The sequence below is a fragment of the Pleurodeles waltl genome, chromosome 7 (genome assembly GCF_031143425.1).
Source record: "Pleurodeles waltl isolate 20211129_DDA chromosome 7, aPleWal1.hap1.20221129, whole genome shotgun sequence".
Lineage (NCBI taxonomy): Eukaryota > Metazoa > Chordata > Amphibia > Caudata > Salamandridae > Pleurodeles > Pleurodeles waltl.
In genome coordinates, this window is record NC_090446.1 from 49,447,350 (window position 1) to 49,469,720 (window position 22,371).

Sequence of the window (22,371 nt, forward strand, 5' to 3'; positions counted from 1 at the left end):
GCAGTGGAGGTGTCTGGGTGGGGGAGGAGGGCTGTGGGTATCCCTAGGCCAGGTGGATTTCTGTAGGCTAGGCCCCTCCGTAAGGCATGACCCTGTGCCGCCGTCCCCCACCTCTGTAGGGTGCCAAGTACAGCTATTCATGACCCTGTGTCATCTATGTGTGCAGATGTCGTCCATAGGCTTGTAGGCCATGTCCCACGGATTGAGTAGTCAACCCCAAGTGCGCGGCGTAGTGCAGGTGGCTTCTGTGTCTGTCCTGTCCGCCAACGGTGTCGCCAATGCATGCACTCAACATGTCTTTATTTTCTCTCCCCCCCCCCCCCTTTTTTGTGGTCTTCCTGTTCATGTGTGCATTAGCATCATCAGGCGGAGGAGAAGTGGAATTGGAGCACGAGGGAGCTGCATCCCACATGGCAATGGAGGGCCATGCAACGGACTCCGAATTCACCAGTGGGACGGAGGGCGAGGGGAGCTCCACAGCGGGGACTCGGGCAGACATAAGTGACACGGACTCGTCCTCTGAAGGGAGCTCCCTTGTGGTGGCGGCAACATTTGTGCCCCCCGCAACAACAGGTACAGCTGCCACCCAGTGCACCAGCACCGCCCTCCCAGCAGCCCCTCAGCGTTTGCCCCGTGCCCGCTCACCCAGGAAGGTGGGCATCTCCTTCGCCCCAGGCACCTCAGGACCTGCCCCAGTCACCCCTGCTACCCTCAATGAGTAGGTCATTGACCTCCTGTGGACGCTCACTGTTGGGCAGTCTACCATTTTGAATGCCATCCAGGGTGTCGAAAGAGAGGTGCACCAGAGTAATGCATACCTGGAGGGCATTCATTCTGGTCAGGCTGCCCTTCAGCGATCGTTCAACACTGGCCTCAGCACTGATGGCAGCCATTGTCCCTGTCTCTAGCCTCCCCCCTCCAACTTCCTCCACCCGTACCCTGTCACCTGTACCTCTGCCTATCCCAGACACACCATCAGACCAGCCTGCACACACCTCAACACCCAAAGGAAGCTCAGCCAGACATAAGCACCACACATCACATAGGCATTCACACAAGCAACATCCACATACAGACATACCAACACCCCCTGCCTCCACTGTGTTCCCCTCCTCCTCGTCTCCCTCCTCCCTCCCTGTCATGTCTACACTCACACCTACATGCACAACATCTTCAGCCACTACGTCCATCCCCAGCACACACACCAGAACCCCCCGCACACATGCAGTCACCACCCCCACTGCCATTTACACGTCCCCTGTGTCCTCTCCCAGTGTGTCTGGGACCCCCTCTTCCAAGATACACAAACGCAGGCAGCCACCCACCCAACAGCCATCTACCTCACGACAGCCTCCAGCCCAAGCACCTGCACCCAAAGACTCCAGACTTCAAACTCCTACAACCACATCCTCTTCTTCCACTCCCATACCCACTACACCTACCCGTCCCACTGCTCCTAAAAAGCTTTTCCTGTCCAAACTTAACCTCTTTCCACCAACTCCCCCCCCCCCCGTCCATGTCATAGGACTCCAGTCAGCACCTCAGCCACAACAAAACCGGGCCCTGTCTGCCATGGACTATGGAGTCCCCCACCCTCCGGGGCAGCCAGTTCAGTACGGAGCCAAGGCTCGGGTAGCCCACCCCCGGAGAAACAATCAAAGATAGGCAGTGGCCGGCGCGAGAGGGTGAAAACACCAGGCACAAAAACCCCTACCATGGCTCCGCCAGGAAGTGTGGAGACAGCTGGCACACCGCCCAAGGTGGGGAAGGGCCACAGGTGACCAGGGAAGGCTGGGAAGGGCAGCACGCCCGACAACACCGCCATCAGCCCAGCTGGCCAGGAGGTCCCCGCCAGCCCCATCCCAGGTGGGCAGGAGGCCACCAACAGGCCCGGCACTGCAGCCCAGGAGGGCCCCGCCAGCCACAGGACAGATGGGCAGGAAGGCTCCGCCAGCCACAGGACAGGTGGCAAATGAGCTCCACGCCATGGCCAGCACCGCCGTCTCAAGCACCGCTGCAATGGGCCCTTCATCTCAAGCACCGCTGAACTGGGCCCTTCATCTTAAGCACCGCTGAACTGGGCCCATCATCTCAAGCACCACTGCACTGGGCACCGCCGTCTCAAGCACCGCTGAACTGGGCACCGCCGTCTCAAGCACCGCTGCACTGGGCCCTTCATCTCAAGCACCGCTGAACTGGGCCCTTCATCTCAAGTACCGCTGAACTGGGCACCGCCGTCTCAAGCACCGCTGCACTGGGCACCGCCGTCTCAAGCACCGCTGAACTGGGCACCGCCGTCTCAAGCACCGCTGAACTGGACCCTTCATCTCAAGCACCGCTGAACTGGGCACCGCCGTCTCAAGCACCGCTGCACTGGGCACCGGCTTCTCAAGCACCGCTGAACTGGGCCCTTCATCTCAAGCACCACTGCACTGGGCACCGCCGTCTCAAGCACCGCTGAACTGGGCCCTTCATCTCAAGCACTGCTGCACTGGGCACCGCCGTTTCAAGCACTGCTGAACCATGAGCGGCAGGGGCTGGCCCGCATCTTAGTCGGGCTGGGCTGCACGAAGCAGTCTGGGCACCAGGCCCCCTCCAGAACCAGTGGAGACTGTGAGACTGTGGCTTTGCACTCCCCAGGATGTTACAGTGGGCAAGCCACCCACTGTAGAGACTTGAGAGACTGTGGCTTGCACTCCCCAGGATTGAACAGTGGGCAAACCACCCACTGTAGAGACTTGAGAGACTGTGGCTTTGCACTCCCCAGGATTAAACAGTGGGCAACCCACCCACTGTAGAGACTTGAGAGACTGTGGCTTTGCACTCCCCAGGATATGGCAGTGGGCAAACCACCCACTGTAGAGACTTGTGAGACTGTGGCTTTGCACTCCCCAAGATTGAACAGTGGCCATGGAGGCCCCTGGTGGATCTGGCGTCGTACACTCATCTGGCTGAGGTGCCCCCCCTTCCCTTCCCCCTGAGGTGCCTGTAGTTTTGCTATCTGCTGGCCTTGCAGTGTTCTCTCTATTGGAGTCAGGTATCTTGTGTGGGCTTTGCCCATGTGATTTGGGCCGCATTGATGTGTGTGTTGTATGGGTGAGGGTGAGGGTGGGTGTGTTGCGTATGTGTGTACCCGTAATATTTTCTCCTCCCCTGTGTCGTAGGTGCAGTACTCACCGTTGTCTTCTGCGCCGGCGTTCGTGCTCCTGGTAGAAGAGTTGGAACACAATCGCTGGGAGTATGTGGAGTTCGGGTTCCATGCTGTCCTGATTCCTTGTGGGCTGTATGGAGGTGAGTGTTTTCCCTTCGAAATGGCTGTTTCCGCGGTGTTTTTATCGGCGGGTCTACCGCCCCGGAAAAGGTGGCGGATTGGTAGGTTGTGATACAGTGGGCCGTACATTGTCTCCCGTCTCTCTGTTGGCGGTGACCACCGCGCTGTTTGTTTGTGCCGCCGTGGCGGGCGGTGTGGTAATGTGGCGGTCTCTGTTGGCGGTTTCCGCCAGGGTCGGAATTCCATTTTTTATCCCGCCAGCCTGTTTGCGGTCTGGCCGCAGGTTTAACACCGACCGCCAGGGTTGAATTGACCCCCAGAGTCTGTGCACAATGGCAGGGGCTGGGCAATGAAGGGCAGGAGGTCAGCATAGCCCCAGGGAAGGGGAAAAAAGTTTAAAAATGTCAAAACTACCACCTTGGCCTTGGTGGTATTGAATGTCATTACCTGCCGTCCTGCCAGTGACTCTGTCAAGTGTAAGTGGGAGAAGAGAGGGAAAGTGCGTAAAAAAACATAATATAAAACTACATATTACTGCAATTTTCTCCCACCTCCCCTTCTAACTACACACTTGTTTTTGATGCACTTAACTGAACAGTCTATGACATAGATGTAATTGATAACAATATCCATGGAGCCTAAATGATTGGTACCTGGGGTGTAACAAAGGCTTTTCTTGTCCCTGGGGTGCAGGAAGGCCCCCAATCTTTCATGAGGCCCTCAATCATTCAGGTCACCCTTATTGAGCCCAAGGACAATGAATATCTATGAGATATGGAAAACTCTGAGGCATATTTACGAACCCTTTGGTCCACTGTTGGGTCATTTTCTGCGTCACAACGGCGGAGCAAACCTTGAACTCATATCATTGAGGCCATGCGCAGCCACCTCATGTGCACTTGAATGGCCTCAGAGACATGGAGTAATGCAAGGCAGGGTAAATCACTGCATTCCCTTACTCTGCGCAGGGGAGACATACCAGGGACACTGTGGTGGGTGCTCCCAGGCAACACCCATGGATTTTGAGGCATCCCTAGATTTATAAGGGCTTGTAAACCTGGGGATGCGCCAAAACATCACGCCTCCCCAGGGGAGGCACAACAATGAGAAAAAATTTTTTTTCCTCATTTTGTTTCCTCTTCGATGCGTACTGCATTGTGCAGCACACATAGAAAGAGGAAAGAGCCTCTCAGGTGTTCCTTCCTGCACAAAAACAATCTTGTCTACAAAGCAGCCACCCGTGCACCACCCTGCATTGGCACTAGACAGCCAAAATGGTGGCAGTGTACTGGAAAAGGAGAGGAATGTGCCATTTTGCATAGATTCAACGCATTCCTGTCATTTCACCTTGATGCAGGGCAACTCAGCAAGGCCACTTGCTGCTCTACCCTGCGTCAAAATCCTATAAACATGGGCCTCAGGGACTCCTGATCACAATGTACAGGGGATGGTGGAATCACTTTATGGTATTTTGTTGCTGGGAATGTTTCAGACACATGCCCAGAATACTTTGTAATCAATTTAAATAAAATGTCCATGCAAGGATATCCACTCTTAACATTTATCAGCCTGCCTCCAGAAGGTGACTGATGATAGTTTCTCTTATTACAGGCTTTTGAATAGGAATACAACATTTACAGATTTATAAGGTATGTGATAATGAAACAGAGAACATTCAATGTTAAGCTATTTTTGTATAAATATTAATAACAATGAAGGAGAAACGGAAATTCGAACTTTGACAGTCTTCCAAAAAGACATTGAAGGGTATGAACAAGTGCAAATGAATACAATAAGAATGTACAGCATTGTATTATGACTCTGGAAGGATGAAAACACAATTATTTTATAAATCATAAATATTTTCTTATGTTAAATGAACTACCATTTATCCTTTCACCGAAGACAAATTTCTCTATTAATTTAAATTGCCCCCATCTTGATAGTTATCTTTAAACCATAACATTTTTTTTAAATTAAGATCCATAAAGAGCATTAAGTGCAATAAAAGCGTAACTCAGAAATATGAAGTCTAATGATGAAAAATAGCAAAATGTGAGTCTTCATTTGCCAGAATTAACTTCTTGCACTTTTATCCCGTTCACAGAGTTTTGTAGGTCAGAATGTAAAACACAGTAACGCAGTCTGGCTCGGGCTTTTCCTCGCGTGCCCCGGCAAGAAGTGGACCTGGGTGAATGGTTCCGTGTTAAACAGTGACTGGTGAGTACCTTCTCACTGTCGCTATTGGTCAGATTTACTACGCTTCATGCTGGACGTCTTAGGAGCCAATAGGATGAGGAGTTGCATGCATGTGTCTTTTTCTAGGGTGCATATTGAGTATGTGGTGGAGAAAGATCTGGGAGCAGGAACTGCTGGAGCCACTGGGGGGCAGACTTCTGAATTTGCTTCTTCTGTGTAAACATCCAGGGAGCAGTGTGCAGCTTCCATACTATGACCCTATGTCTTTGTCTTCCACCAATGAAAGGTTGACAGCATAGAGGAGTGCCAGTCAAACACATTGGTATACAAAAGGAATGGATGTATTTTGCAATGTGCGTGGGTGGCGCATATCCACTACACTTTAATGCACTCCATTGGAGTGTTTTGACAGGATGAAGTGTCCCACTACAGTCATGACGTCACAACAATTCCTATGTATGCCATGCTATAAACCCACTCTAGAAACCAAACGCAATGGTACATAGAGGCATAGGCGAGTCCCTCACTAACTTCTCTTGGCTCCACTCAGGGTTTAAGCACAGTTACATGGTTGTCACACCACAATATTTGCTCCATGCTGGTCATCACTCATCACTCTAAAAGTACTCCCACTAAAACCACACTAATTCCACAACTTCGCAATCAGACATGATGAACAGTAAGAGATGCTGGGGCTAACATAGACTTTGTGAATAAGTACACTGTAATACATATGACAGATATCCCGTCCATTGTGTTACAAGTGAATTATATCTTAATGCGCTTGTAATAAGACAAAGTACTTGTCCACAATGCTCTAAACCAGGCTGTTTATCTGTCTTCATGCTTAAAAACATGTACACAGGCTCATGACAGGAGCACAGTTCCACTCATCGCACAAGACCACAAGCACTCTTCGACACAGACCACAGTATACACCCATACTCTTCCAACCAGACAGAACCCAAACATTAGAGTGCTACCAATGAGCATAATGTTTGTGCATATTGGGAGTATGAGGTGGTTTCCACATACTTCTATGATTCAATACTAGCAACACAACTGCAGCCAGCAACAATGTGAGGTAGAAAAGGCCAAACAACAGCACAAGAGAGGGACAGGAGAAGCAACAACACAAAAAAAACCAAGCATTTGCAAAGCAATACGTCTCACATTTTGCTTGAGTTAGAACTATTGGCATTGTAAATGCATAAATGTACTTTTCTTACCACACTGATTGGTCAACCCTGCCACATAATTTGGTCCTCTCTGCTACATAATGCCCAGCATATAACTAAAGCACTTCCATTTACCTCCTTCCTTTATCTGCAGCAAAAAATAAAAATGTTGCCATATTTTATTATATTTATTTATATTATTATTTTGGGATCCCTCAACCAAGTGTGGGGACCCAGAGATGGCTTAGACAGTCTAACAAAATAAGGGTGAATTGAGGCACAAACTTTTGAACAGTCTCTGCTCTATTGTTGAGAATATTTACAACAGTGTACCAATATAGTGTCTAAAAGTTATAACATAAGCAAGTGGAAAGGAGGAGATGTGGTTCTAATGGCTAAATTGCATATTTGCAGTTTGGCATTTGAGTTCCACCTCTGCTTGGCCAAATCTTGTTAGATTGCATGATTAAGATCCCTGAGGCTGAAAGCAGTACACGTTTCTCACTGTGCCTACCAGTGGGTCTTTAAGGTGTTCAGACTTAATGCACATGCAATCCTAAGCCTCTCTGCAAATGAAAGAAGTACTGCACTTGTGCAGCAGGAAGCTGGGTCATGGCCATCTGGGCAACATGAGGCCAGGCCTGTAGGCTCCTTTCACACCTGCAACTTTTTTAAATCCTCCACTTGCATACCTCACACCACCCTTTTCTCTTCGGCACCAGTTTCCGCTCTCTTCTTCTGTACAGATTTCCTTTATACTGTGCAGGAAATATGAGGATCAGGCAACTATTATTGAGGGCCAGCATTAGTGAAATACTTTGAATTTGTCCCTGAGTAAGTTGTCTGCTTTACTTTCATAGCAGCAATCTGTCGAGGGTGAGGAGGGCTGTATGTCTGTATGAGGAATTACACTAATGATGTAAATACCACTTACTGATTTACTTTTTTTATTTAATTCCTTTTATTGCTCTATTTTTCCTACTGCAGGGCGTCAAGGCACTTTATATTACATAAGCATATTCTACAGAGACAATTAATCATACAAGTGTGTAAATCAATTGCAGTATGGGGGAGGGGGTTTTGCACCAAAAAATGACATTAGGCTGGTAGAGGCAAAAAAAAATGTCTCTAATCAGCCTAGCATCATTTCCTGATGCAAAACCATCCATACTACATGACTCGCCACCCCAAAGGCCAGCAAAGGGGACAAGGATGCCCTGGGCATGGCCATTGCACCCTGTGCCAAATAGGGGGACCCATTACAAGGCCCCCAATGGAACTTTAAAGCATTTTGTTTAAATACTTACCTCTACTTACCCTACTTACCTGGGATGGGCTCCCCCCATCCTGTGGTGTCCCTCTGGTGTGAGTGGAGGTGTTCCTGGGGCTTGGAGTGGGCACCTGTGGGCTCTTTCTATTGTGTTTGATCATGGAAATGGGTCCATAGGTCCTCTAACGCCTGCCCTGACCCAGGTGTTAAATAATGGTGCTAAGCAGGCTCAAAAACAGCTCTTCCTAGAGGTCTGGATCATAGTACACACACCATAACTGATATCTGGGAATCTGCCCACATCTAACACTGCCAGAAGCGCCCTCCATGCCGCACACCCCGTGCCTGCAGCATCGCCTAATCTGGCTGTTCTCAGCTGGCACTCCAGGCAGCAGCAATCCGCTTGTCCTTTCTCTCGATTCGGAGTGGAGTGAGAGCGTGCCTTGCGGGATTTGCAGCCCTGCCCAAACCACAGCTGGGCCAATTATAACAAAAAAGAAAGAATAACTGGCCCGTCCCTCATGACTACATTGGTCCAGAGTCAGACACTCTGGGGGCAGGCCAGAAGCATGGAGCTGGGTGGTTAGGTAGCGCTTTTGCTCTGTTAATGATTGACAGCAAGTTTTTAGTGGCGGTACCGCATTCACAAATTTTGCGCACAAAGTTTGTGTAACGTGAGAGGAGAGTTATTTCCCGCACAAATGTCACCCATTTGTGCGTGAGATAGCCCAAACTGGCTACACTACACATGATGCATGTGCTCTGCTGGAGTAATGCAGGGCGGGTTAAATTAGGTCACGCACATCAATGTCACCTGATGTAACTGAAGCCAATTGTCACAATTCTCAGGAGCTAAACAAACAAGCGGTGGCGCAGGAAAGATGGCCGCAATGAAGAGAGGGAGGGTGTGCGAGCGAGGAGCCAACAGATAGCCAGAGATGGCCAACAAAAAGGATCAAGGAGTGAAATCCGCTGGGAGGGAACAAAGCACCCAAAGGCAGGACAGATCTACACTATTCACCAACCAGAGCAAAGGAAGTTCGAGAGGCAGGCAAAGTTTGCCCTGTTGCTATCATATTAGGAAGCTGAAGCTTGCACTGCTGCTGCTATACTATGTGAAGCTGAAGCTTGCACTGCTGCTGCTATACTATAGGAAGCTACAGTGGAAGCCTGCATGGCCACTGCTGCTGTACTATAGAAAGTGGAAACTTGCACTGCTGCTGCCCTGTTATATCACAGGAAGCATGAGCTTGCGCTGTTGCTGCTATACTGTGGGAAGCAGACGTTTGAGCTGTCCCTGCTATATTATAGGAAGAAGAAGCTTGAACAGCTGCTGCTGTTATATCACAGGAAGCATGAGCTTGCGCTGTTGCTGCTATACTGTGGGAAGCAGACGTTTGAGCTGTCCCTGCTATATTATAGGAAGAAGAAGCTTGAACAGCTGCTGCTGTTATATCACAGGAAGCATGAGCTTGCGCTGTTGCTGCTATACTATGGGAGCAGACGTTTGAGCTGTCCCTGCTATATTATAGGAAGAAGAAGCTTGAACTGCTGCTGCTGTTATATCACAGGAAGCATGAGCTTGCGCTGTTGCTGCTATACTGTGGGAAGCAGAAGCGTGAGCTATCCCTGCTATATTATAGGAAGAAGAAGCTTGAACTGCTGCTGCTGTTATATCGCAGGAAGCATGAGCTTGCACTGTTGCTGCTATACTATGGGAAGCAGAAGTTTGAGTTGTTCCTGCTATATTATAGGGAGCTTGCACTGCTGCTTCTATGATATAGGAAGAGGAAGCTTTCACCAATGCTGCTATATTATAGGAAGCAGGAACCTGCACCGCTGCTGCAGCTAAACTATAGGTAGTAGAAGCCTGCACTGATGCTGCAGTATTATAGGAAGCAGGAGCCTGCACTGCTGCTGCTGCTATACTATAGGAAGTGGAAGCTTGCACTGATGCTGCTATATTATAGGACGCAGGAGCCTGCGCTGCTGCTGCTGCTGCTGCTAGGCTATAGGAAATGGAAGCTTACACTGATGCTGCTGTTGGAGGCGGGATCTTGCACTGTTGCTGCTCTACTATAGGAAGTGGAAGATTGCACTGATGCTACTATGTTACAGGAAGTGGAAGCTTGCACTGTTGATGCTATACTATAGGAAGTGGAACTGGAAGCTTGCACTGATGCTGCTGTATTATAGGAAGCAGGAGCCTGCACTGCTGCTATGCTATAGGAAATGGAAGCTTGCACTGATGCTGCTGTTGGAGGCAGGATCTTGCACTGATGCTGCTATATTATAGGATGTGGGAGCTTGCACTGCTGCTGCTATACTATAGGAAGTGGAAGCTTGCACTGATGCTGCTATATTATAGGATATGGGAGCTTGCACTGCTGCTGCTATACTATAGAAAGCAGAAGCTTGCACTGCTGCTGCTTTGCTATAGGATGTGGAAGCTTGCACTGCTGCTGCTATACTATAGGAAGTGGAAGCTTGCACTGATGCTGCTATATTATAGGATGTGGGAGCTTGCACTGCTGCTGCTATACTATAGGAAGTGGAATCTTGCACTGATGCTGCTATATTACAGGATGTGGGAGCTTGCACTGCTGCTGCTATACTATAGAAAGCAGAAGCTTGCACTGCTGCTGCTATGCTATAGGATGTGGAAGCTTGTACTGCTGCTGCTATACTATATAAAGCCGAAGAGACCACTGTTTCTGCTATACTATAGGAAGCAAGAGCATGGGCTGCTGCTGCTATTCTAAAGGAAGAAGAAGTTTGCACTACTACTGCTCTACTAAACGAAGTAGAAGCGTGAACTGCTGGTTGCACTGCTGCTGCTATAGGAAGCAGAAGCTTGCACTGCTGCTCTATTCCATAGGATGTGACAGTTTGCATTGTTGTCCCCTTCCGTCAGAGAGGAAAGTTAGTTTTGCTGCTGCTCAATTCTGACTTAAATATTTTGACGCTAGGCATTTCTAGCCTCAAAACATAAATATGGAGTTAATCTTGCACCAAATTTGCGTAAAAAAAATGATGCAAATTTGGCGCAAACAGAGTATAAATATGCCTCTAAGTCTTGTACGAGCACGCTTTCAGGTGTCCAGCCACGAGAGAGTACAGGCAGAAAGTGCAGGGGCAATGGAGACCAGGACTTTGAGGGCCCCCTTTCACCTAAATTAAGGATTATTTTTGCCACCAAATCAGAGGATGGGGACACTCCATATCTTTGCTTACATTAGGGCCCATGGCACCGTGCAACACCACTGGCACATAGATGCCAGGTTTTCAATTTGCTTATGTGTGACATTTCCATATTTACAGTGTCTCTATGTGGGACAATTCCAGGCCTTATGTGTGACACCTTCAGTTTAACACTGTGAGTGACCAACGGATAACCTACCAGTGGAATTTTCACCACTATACTATCCCTCTAATTAAGGAAGTTCCACTAGTGGATTCTCCAGTACCACTCCTCTGCCACAGCTATGTCCCGGAAGGACATCTGCCACCATCATCACAAGCCCAGGGAAATCCTGTGGTTGGTCATCTTCCTTGCAGGCCTTGTACCCTACATCACTTTGTTATCAGTAAGCGCCTTGTCATAGATGTGGAAAACTAAAACACCCAATTCTGCTTTATACTCCCAATTTGGGAGCTACTAATGTTAAAACACAAACACCCCTGGTGGAAATAATGGCTCATATGCCCCTTAGATGCACACACGTTCTGCATTAGGCCTCCCATAGTGTCCTCACGTTCTTTCATATGAGGAGTGAGTCATTTCATAGGGCTTTTTTGTAAAGACAGAACACTTTGGTTGAACTTTATTTGTTAAAAAAAGAATGTCCTAACAAATATTGCAAACCTTTGTTAGGTGTTTTCTTCTCGGTGCAAAACACATAGCAGTACTTCTAATCACACAGTGGTGCTGTTCTTCCGTTTCTCCTGAGAAGTTATCCAAAGCATTGATAGTGGGAAGTTAGCAATCATGTGTACCCTCCAGATCGTTTTATTTTTTTTAAATGCGATCAATTGAAATTAACTGAGTGCATCAATTAATGAATATTCTGTTGCTTTCTTTTATTGTTTATAAGCTAGGTTAAGAATAAACATCTGGCAGATTGTTCCTTGTCACGTGCAACACCTCCTATCAGCCACAGCTTTTCAACCAACATTCGCCAGGAAGGTCAGAAGCTTATCTTCTTACCCTGGACCAGTGCTTAATTTGTGCTTGTTGTTTCCGGTGCACCGGCACTTACTTTTGAGGGCTGGGGCTTAATCTTCTGCCTCAAGCATTTGCTGCGACCAAAAGACACATATGGGACAGACGGAGGAAGGGAAAATGAAAAAGCGTCACAAAGGGAGAAAGTAAAAAGCTGCAAGAGTGAGCTGAAGGGGCAGGGAGTGGCTTGAAATGGCCCAAAATGGTTTTAGGATTGCGCTTGCCTCAGTATTCCGTGTTCACACCTTTAATTGCAGCAGCCGCGTGTTAAGAGAAGGGCTTTGGACACCGGCACCTTCTTATTTACAAATTAAGCACTGCCCTGGACTCCTGACATCTGAGCTACCACGAGGCTCTCGAATGATTGGTTACCTGGCTCTGCTCTGTACTGCCTGCTTCCGGTGCTAGAGCTATTCCGAGCTGTGGAGGATTGTTCTGTCAGCTAAGGGGCCGTAACTGGGTTGTCTCAGCCGCGACCTGGGTCTCAGAAACTTTGCACCCATGGGTGTCCGTGGGCTGAGGGTACAGCCTGGTGTGCAGGTTCACAGTGCAGTGTAACACTACGGCCACCGTAGAGTTACGCTTGCCTGCACTGGTACGGCCGCGGATCCTCTTAAAATTATGCCCCCCCTGAAAAATGTCTGCGGACGCCCATGTTTACACCGTGTAGTTGAGTCATCTCAACCGCTTAACTTGTCACAATAGGAAATTAGACGAGCACTGCCCTGCAGGCCCTCAGACGTCCCATGAATCTGACACTTCATAGAACACCTCTGCATGTTACTTTCACACACCTGCTACTGAGGGGGCGGAGGCCCTGACGTTTTTCTCCAACGAATAGCGTAGGACACTTTCAGGGAATGGGAGGTGGGGGCTAAAGCAGCCTCCTGATTGGCTTAATATGGAGGGTGACCAGGCATCCCAGATCTGCCAGGGTAGTCCCAGGTTTTCAGCAGCTGTCACAGCAGAGTTCAACAAATTTGTTTCATGTCCCATTTTACAGAGAGGGTTGACTGAAAAGGCAGGTTTTTATGTGTTCCAAAGCAGGATTTGTTAGCAGCTGGTCTCAGAAAGCAATTTAATTAACAGATGTGTAAGTGGGTTTAAAAATTGCACCTGATTTACTTCCCAGTGTTTTCCTAGGTTGATGAGCGTTGTCATTCTTTGCCCCTCGGCTGATAAAAAACGGAAGTCCTTCTTTTATTTTAGTGAAATCTCCCGTTTTTTTTTTAATTTTTATTTCTGGTCACCCTATGAATATAGCAGAGAGGAGAGGAAAGTATGCACTACACAGAGACACGACAACAAACACATCCTCAGACTGTCGTTTGCGCTCAGCTGTTATGCGTGATTAAAATAGGCCTTGCAGTGATGCGGAGAGTAATGTAGTATGTTGTAATCTAACGCGAGATGCGTGGTGATTGGCAGCTTTCATGGGCTGCACCTGCATGTCCGTGACATGCACCTTCTCTTCAGCAGGTGCGACATGGGTTGCAGTGTTAGAACCTCAGGGGTCACCAGTGTGCTGGTGAGAGTGCAGCAGCTCGTGTACCTCAAAAATCAGTCTCCTCAGGGCATGTCCCAGTGCTAGAAATGGCCAGCATGACTATGGTTTCTGGGTTTTTCTCTCAGTTTTGAACAATGTGAACCTTACGTGTTGCAGTCGTGAAACAGGACCACGCACCTCTCCCTAGCTCTGACTCTCTTCACATGGCGCACCTTTGATGCGCACTGACAACGGTGCGACAAACCACACTGTTGACCGTACCATCAAGGTTAATTATTCTCAGTTTGACCCTTTTAGGCGCTTTAAATAGACTTTTTTAATGTGGCCAGGTGTCATTTAGCGTGCAGAAGATCATTCATGGCTTCACTCTGTCATGTTTTCCTGCACAGGTTCCAGGTAACCGGCACCAATGAAGAAGGGAGCTGTGGGGCCTCGAAGAAGACATCAATCTATTCAGAAGCCTGTGTTGTGGAGGCCAACTGGATCTGTGAGAAGGATGCAAAGAGTTTAGCCTCTAGACAGTGTCTTCTGTGGTAGGAGGAACAACACGGCCAGAGTGACCACAGTGGAGACAGCTGATCAATGTATCTTTCACCATCAAACAAACAGCCAATAAGAAGGAAGAGCGTTTGTTTCTTAATTCATTGGTGTGGACTGTTCCTTTCCATTTAAAAAATAGATATAACTCACTCTTAAAAGACCAGCCCTCCAGAGCTTGCAGTTGAAGATTTGTATTTAATTAGCATACTGGACAATGCTAGATAATATTACTTCCTCTTCCAGCAGGACCCACCACTGCCTGGGGTCTCCTTTCAGATCCATCCGACCCTTGCTCGTTGAACTACAAGGTTTCGCTTCTCTCGGGTGGAAGCACCAAAGATGGTCACAATTAAAATCCTAAACTTCCAAAAACAATTTCATGTTCTTCTTTCGGTAAAGCCAGACGGGTGCCAGTTTTTGTATCAACTTTGTCATTTGCAGCGTATGATGTTCTTGGTGAGATCAGTTAGGATAATGAGATGTGAAGCGATGAAACACATTGGGCAACAGAAAAGTCATGAGGATGTCTTCTTCATTCTCCAGTGGGTTCAGGTGTATTAAGGAAAGACTAAAACCATCAAAGAGCCTCAGAACAATTCCACATTGGAAAAGGGGTGGTTTTGAGTGGCTGCCTCTGCTTGGCCAGCAATAATGGAAGATCTTTGGTGTGACTGACTTTCCAACTGAAGTCTTCTTGAATGAGTAGATGGTGAAACAGCCGAGAGAGTTCTTACCTGATATTTGGTAGTATCTACCTTTCTGCAGTGTTCGGAGTGAAATAAGATAATTGTACTGGAGTGCTTTCAGTATAATTTAAAATGTCCAACTTTGCTTACAGGCAAGAATAACATTTCCTAAGGGGTTTAGGAAATGATGAGAAAGTTAAAATGTGACTGACTCCTTGTTCAACCATTGCCCTTCAAAATGAAATCTCAAGAGCATCCATTCTTTAAGCAGCATTGAAGCAATGGCACTTTGAAGCTACACAGATCTGGGCATATTTTTCGTGTTGCAGGAATCAGCATTCCTTGTCATCAAACACAGGATATAGAAGATGAAAACCTGTCAGTAAAAGATTCATTTGCAGATGGTTTCAACTAAAGCATGCACAAAAGAACAGCAAATGCAATCTAAAGTTACAGGATCACACACAAAAAGGTGAATAATTACCTAAAGGCAACTATAACTGGATTGGGCAGTAAGCCAGCTGTTCCTAACATCATTATAAGCCTGGATAAGTATCTCCTCAGATATAGCTTTATAATACTTAAAGGGGGAATACACAAAGTTTTTGATCATCAGATGTCAGGTAAACATGGTAGTACACTAAGCACCTTTCGTATTCAAAGTCTGTGTAGATTCTCAAGCTGTTGGCTGCTAATGCATTTCAATATCACAAAGTACTGTTAACATAGCATCCCCCCACCATGAGTTAGACTGTGGTTTTTAGTTTCTACTTATGTTCAACATATAGATCTCAGATAATTGACAATGCATGAGCAGACATTTACGCCCTTATTTATACTTTTTGACGCAAACCTGCGTTAGCGCAGGTTTGTGTCAAAAAGTTTACCGCTGGCTAGCGCCATTCCTGGATGCCAGCTGGGCGTCATATTTAAGGAATGACGCTAGCCAGCGCTAAGGCCTGATTAGCGTCAAAATAAATTACACTAACTGGGAGGAGGAGGTGTAGGGGTAACAGGGGATTGTGTGTCAAAAAATGGCGCTAATCAGGTTAGCGTAAAAAAAATGACTAACCGGACAAGCATCATTTTTTGACGCAGAACCCCCATAGACATGGCTCCTGTCTTAGTAAAGACAGGAGTCATGTCACCCAGCCCAATGGCCATGCCCAGGGGACTTATGTACCCTGGGCATGGCCATTAGGCATAGTGCCATGTAGGGGGGCCCAAGTTAGGCCCCTCTTTGGCACTTTAAAAAAAAAAAAAGGTAAATACTTACCTCTACCTACCTAGGATGTGGTCCCCCATCCTCCGCAGTCCCTTTGCTGTGGGTGGGGGTGTCCCTGAGGCCGGGGGGGAACCATGGAAAAGAGCCCACAGGCCCCCTAAAGTCTGCCCTGATCCAGGTGTTAAATAATGGTACTAAACAGGGTCAGCACCCTTATTTGGGCCCGCCTACCTCCTGTGCGCCATTTTTGCACGGGCGTATAAATAAGGTGTTAGGGCCTTAGAGTCACTTTTTGTCCGGGAAAGCCTACCTTGCATCTCATTGATGCAAGGTAGGTTTTCACTGCAAAAAAATTATGCTAACTCCATAACTTTGGCGCTAGACAGGTCTAGCGCCAAAGTATAAATATGGAGTTAGCATTGCGCTGGATTTGCGTAAAAAAAAACAAATTATGCAAATCCGGCACAAACAGAGTACAAATATGCCCCTTAAAGTCATATTCCTACACCCTTAAAATGTTATAATTGAACACATATAAAATAAAACTCCCTGTTTGAAACAAGGTGGCTCATTGAATCTTGGGTAATTGAATTTAGAAGTCTCATTCCTTGATGGTGCAATCCAATGGGATTGTGACGGGCCGGCCCGCTGTGGCCAGTGCACACATGCAACTTGTGCTGGCGCTGCCACCTGTGTTCCGGCTCTTCAAACAGAGGAAGCCAATCAGGGATTTGTTGCCGGCAAGAAAGGCGTGACTTTGGTGAGTTGAAACGCTGGTAATCGTGAGAAGGAATGCGAACAACGGAGGAGCAGTGAGCAGCGGCGCTGGAGGAAGGAGCAGTGCAGACCAACGGAAGCAGGAAGGAGCGGATGTAGCGGACGATGAAACGGACGCCTCGGCGCCCTCGGAGGCGGAACGCGACCCCACCAGCCACGCTTCACGAGATGCGTGGCAGTCTCAGGTGCGTGCAGGGAGCCGGGAAAAGGGGCGCTAGAGGAAGCGGGAGGTCGGGAGGAGAAGGAACTACACCCAAAGGAGAATGATGGTAAAGAAAAGAAATAATGGAAAAATCCTAAGTAAGACCATACCAAAACCGAGGAAAGCCACACACTAGTAAGAAACAAATGTAAGATAGGAAACCGGAGAGGTTAATTTTTGTTTTGGAAAGAAAGCAGAACGAGAACAGGCAGGAAGCTATAAAGGAAAGACGGCAAAGAAGAGATACGCACCAGAAACTACAAAGACTGAGAGACCCAGGAAAAAGCAGTGAAAGAGAGGAAGCAAAGAAAAGATTGGAGAATAGAAGATACTTCTAGGACAAAAGAGAGACACAGAGCACTACAGATAGAAGAGGTGCCAGATAGAGAAAGAGAGAGACAGAGACACAAAAAGTCCAGAGAAAGAGAGAGAAAGTACCTACGGTATGAAGGAGAAGAAAGAAAATTAAAGGGTAGGAAAGAAAGAAAGAGGAAACAGAAGAAAATGAACTTACCAATACATTTTTTTTCTTCCCCTCACATGCGCTTCCTGGGAGCCCTGCAGAGTGAAAACCAAGGAAGTGGTGAAAAATCCAGGAAAAGAACAATGAACAGGAAAAGTAAACAGCACAAGAAAGATGTATATGAAGCACTGTTTAATCATAGAACTCTAATAAATCATATCCAAGACAAACCGACTATGGCCCTCATTCTGACCCTGGCGGATACAATCCGCCAGGGCCAACGGGCGCGGGAGCACCGCCGACAGGCCGGCGGTGCCCCTAAGGGCATTCTGACCGCGGCGCTAACGCCGCGGTCAGACAGGGAAAACTTGCGGTCTCCCGCCAGTTTCCCGCTGCCCTGGGGAATCCTCCATGGCGGCGCAGCATGCTGCGCCGCCATGGGGATTCCGACCCCCTTCCCGCCGGCCTGGCTCTGGCGGTTCTTACCGCCAGAACCTGGCCGGCGGGAACGGGCGTCTTGGGGCCCCTGGGGGCCCCTGCAGTGCCCATGCCCATGGCATGGGCACTGCAGGGGCCCCCTAATAGGGCCCAACTAGGCTTTTCAGTGTCTGCGATGCAGACACTGAAAAGCGTGACGGGTGCTGCTGCACCCGTCGCACGCCTTCCACTCCGCCGGCTCGATTCCGAGCCGGCTTCCTTGTGGAAGGCGCTTTCCCGCTGGGCCGGCGGGCGATCTGAATCAGATCGCCCGCCGGCCCAGCGGGAAAGTCAGAATACCCCTCGCGGTCTATTGACCGCGGGGCGGGATTCAGGCGGCTTCCGACGGGCGGGCGGCAACCGCCGCCCGCCTAGGTCGGAATGACCACCTATATCTCTTCGTGTCGTCCTTGAACCCGCCCGGTCACAAGTGGTGTCAGAAGTGGGATTTTTAAAGGAAGAACATTGACGACATGAGGAAAAACCCACCTTGGCGGACATGATAGCCCAGCTGGCCGAAGGGCAACGTCACCTACAATTAGTCTGGGAACAACAACTTAAGGAGGCTAAGGAGGAGCGGGATGCCTTGAAAACTGCTCTGAAAAGTCAAGTCACCATAATAGCAAACAACCAGTTGGTTCATGAAACGGCCCTAGGCAAACTGACCGACACCATTGCCCACACTAAAGTACATCCTAATGTACTGAGCAGCGTGCTCCAGAAATATCATAAACAAGAAGATCCAGATTCGTTTTTTACTAATTTTGAAAGGGTAGCCAGCACTGCTAACTGGCCCGAAGACAAGTGGTGTCAATACATCGCCCCATTACTCACTGGACAGTTGCAAACCGCCTACCAGGTGATAAACCCCAGAGGAACTCTTCCCTATACAGAAGTGAAGAAGCAATTCTGGAACGCATAGGATTAGATAGTGAGAGTTATAGAACGATGTTTCAACAGATGAAGTGGCAGCATCAAGAGAACCCCACACACTGCATTATCGGGTGCACCATGCAGGGGGGACATGGCTGCATCCCTCAGATACCACGAGAGAGGAGATGTTCAATACAATAGTACTCGAACAGTATCTGGACGCCCTTCCCCCCAGTACCCGGAATTGGGTTAGGCAACACCCGGGGTTAACTAACCAGGCCGCTGTAGAACTGGTCTGCGCCTATCATCGAGCCCCTGATTTTCGTAGTGTCCCAGCAGACATCCCCCTCCTAACCCTGCACAACCGGGGCTAGCCAAGACTGTAGCCCCTCGACCGTCGACCATCCATAGCTCTGATCGGGCTCTCCCTATTGCCTCCACAGCTCCGAGTTATGCAACCACAGGACCCCAATGTTATCTTTGTTGTGAATGGAGGCATATTGCCCGCAATTGTCCATTAAAAAAGGACCCAGAACAACCGATGGAGATAGGGCTGATGAAAGGTCGAGTACTATAGTCTGGAGGTAAGAGACCCACCTATACTCTAACGGTCCTACTTAATGATACAGAAAGGACAGCTCTAGTGGATTCTGGGTGCAGTCAAAGTGTGATCCAACAGAATTTGGTCCTACCCGGGCAAGAGAACCCACAGAGGCAGGTTCTAATAGCATGTGTACACAGAGATCAACTACCCTCTCCTGTGGCTAAGGTCCACCTTAACTGGAAAGGAGATGAAGAAGCGATCACTGTGGGGGTGATTCCAAATCTGGGCGAGCATCTCATCCTCGGTACGGACTACGTGGACTTTACTTCTCTCCTTGAGAAAGCAGGACAAGAACATGTCAATAATACACGGTGGGAAGAGGCCCCTTTTGGAGCAAGCAAGGAAGAGACCAGAAAAACACTGATCGAACTCAGCAGAAAGCAGAAGAGAGAACAACGACGGGTATATCAAAGCCTCCGTGACCCCAGAAAACCGGTCTTCAACCCATCCCCAGCCATGGTTTGCACAACCTCAGGAGACTTTAGACAAGGACAACATGACGACCCCACCCTGAAAAATGCTTGGCACCAAGCCTTACACCTGGATGGGCAAGTGGTAGGTCCCAAATTTGTGTTTAAAAATAAAATGTTGTATAGAAGCCCCTCCAATTCGGGGGAAAGAGTGTTACAGTTAGTAGTACCACAAACACATAGGCAACAGGTCCTACAGTTAGCCCATGGCGATAATGGGGAAGGACAGATGGGAGAGAGAAAACAGAGGAAGCAGTATTATGGAGGTTTTATTGGCCTGGGGTGTTCGGAGATATTAGGAAGCATTGTTCAGAATGTCCAAAATGTCAACTCCTAAACCCCTCCCCTTATAGACCAGCTCCTCTTCAACCTCTTCCCATTATAGAGACCCCTTTCACTAGAGTCGGGTTAGACATTGTTGGACCCTTAACTCTTTCGATAAAAGGCGTCAGTACATTCTTGTATTAGTTGACTATGCGACCCGTTATCCCGAAGCCAAACCAATCCCCAGTATGCATACAAAAACCATTGCCCAGGGTATGATCGAATTTTTTTCTAGAGTTGGATTTCCTTAGGAAATCCTCACAGATCAGGGAACTACATTTATGTCAAAAGTTATGGCAGAAGTATGTCGTTCCCTAGGGGTTAAACAAATAAGAACTTCCGTTTATCACCCCCAAACAGACGGACTAGTGGAACAATATAATAAAACTATGAAATAATTACTGAGTAAAAGTATTTCAGAAGCAGGAATGGATTGGGAAAATAAGCTTCTCCTAGTACTTTATGCCATACGCACCCATGTTCAGGCATCTACAGGACATAGTCCCTTTGAGTTGTTATTCGGAAGACAGCCCCGTACGCTGTTAGAGATGTTAGCAGAACATTGGGAAGAGACCGAAGAAGAGGTTAAAGACATTTTGACATATACCCGAGAATTGAGGGAAAACCTTCATACGTTATGGGAAGAGGCCATACCGCATTGAGAGAGGCCCAAAATAATCAAAAAATGTCGTACAACACTAAAAGTGCATACCAAAGTCTGAATGTGAGGGACAAAGCATTGGTACTATTACCCAGTTGTGACAATAAATTACTAGCCCGATGGCAAGGTCCATATGAAGTCCTAGAGCAGATCAATCCTACCACTTATAGACTCGCCCTAACCCAGGGTACGGGAAGGGAAAAGATATATCACATTAATCTTTTTTAAAAATGGTATGAACCCACAGATGAACATCCCACCTATTATATCACAAAAGAGACAAATGATGAGATCCCCCTCCCTACCCTCCCAGCTGACCCACCACAGGAAGATCCTAAACCCCAACTGAACCCCAGACTTCTGGACCCGTACCGTATGCATCTTAGCAACTTGGTCAAGAACAACAGAGACAAATTTTCAAAAACTCCAGGACGAACATCTTAAATACAACATGCCATCCGTATTAATACTGACACTGTGGTTAGACAACAGCCCTATCGAATCCCTGAGGCGAAAAAGAAAATCATAAAGCAAGAAGTAAAAACCATGTTACACGCAGGCATCATCGAACCATCCACCAATCCATGGTGTTCCCCGGTAGAATTAGTACCAAAACCGAATAGAAGCACCCACTTTTCTGTAGACTTTAGGCGCGTAAACGCCCTATCACAGTTTGACGCATACCCCATGCCCCGCATAGACGAACACTTGGATAGACTGGGTCAAGACCCCTATATGTCCACCTTAGATCTGACAAAAGGGTACTGGCAAATACCCTTACGACCAGAAGATAAAGAAAAGACCGCACTTGCTACTCCCTCCGGTCTTTATCATTTCACGGTCCTTCCATTTGGTCTCGATGGGACCCCAGCCACCTTTCAAAGACTTATAGTCAGAATACTTCGACCTTACCATCAGTATGCTGCGGCGTATCTCGACGATATCGTAGTTTACAGCATGACCTGGGAAGAGCACCTCGAACACTTAGATAACATCCTACAGGCCCTGAGGGAAGCCAGTGAAATGTAAATTGGGACACACGATGATTAAATATCTGGGATATATCCTAGGAGAGGGACAAGTTAGCCTCCAGGTAGAAAAAATACAGGCAATCACTCAGATTCCCCTTCCCTGCTCAAAGAAAGATGTATGAGCTTTTCTGGGACTCGTAGAATATTATAGACACTTCATACCCCAATTCTCCTCCATAGCTGGGCCTCTTACAGACCTCCTGAGGAAATCATGTCCAAACACATTGTCCTCTCTCTCGGCTAAGGAAAGACAAAGCTTTGAAATGCTAAAAACCGCTTTAACATCCGGACCAGTGTTGTGTTGTCCTGATTTTCGAAAACCCTTTGTGGTACAAACCGATGCTTCAGATGTAGGACTCTGGACGTCCTTTCACAAGAACAAGACGATGGG

At 47.9% G+C, this 22,371-nt stretch overlaps 1 protein-coding gene across 1 annotated transcript in view; it reads left to right on the plus strand.

Moving 5' to 3' along the window:
* LOC138247171 (killer cell lectin-like receptor subfamily B member 1B allele C) overlaps positions 1-14,523 on the plus strand; it is a 41,175-nt gene extending 26,652 nt beyond the window's left edge. The window contains exons 5-6 of the mRNA XM_069201912.1: positions 5,379-5,491; positions 14,037-14,523. Of these exons, the coding sequence (XP_069058013.1) occupies positions 5,379-5,491; positions 14,037-14,184 (261 nt within the window). The 3' untranslated portion in view covers positions 14,185-14,523. The remainder of the gene's footprint in view (positions 1-5,378; positions 5,492-14,036) is intronic.
* Positions 14,524-22,371: the final 7,848 nt, after the last annotated feature.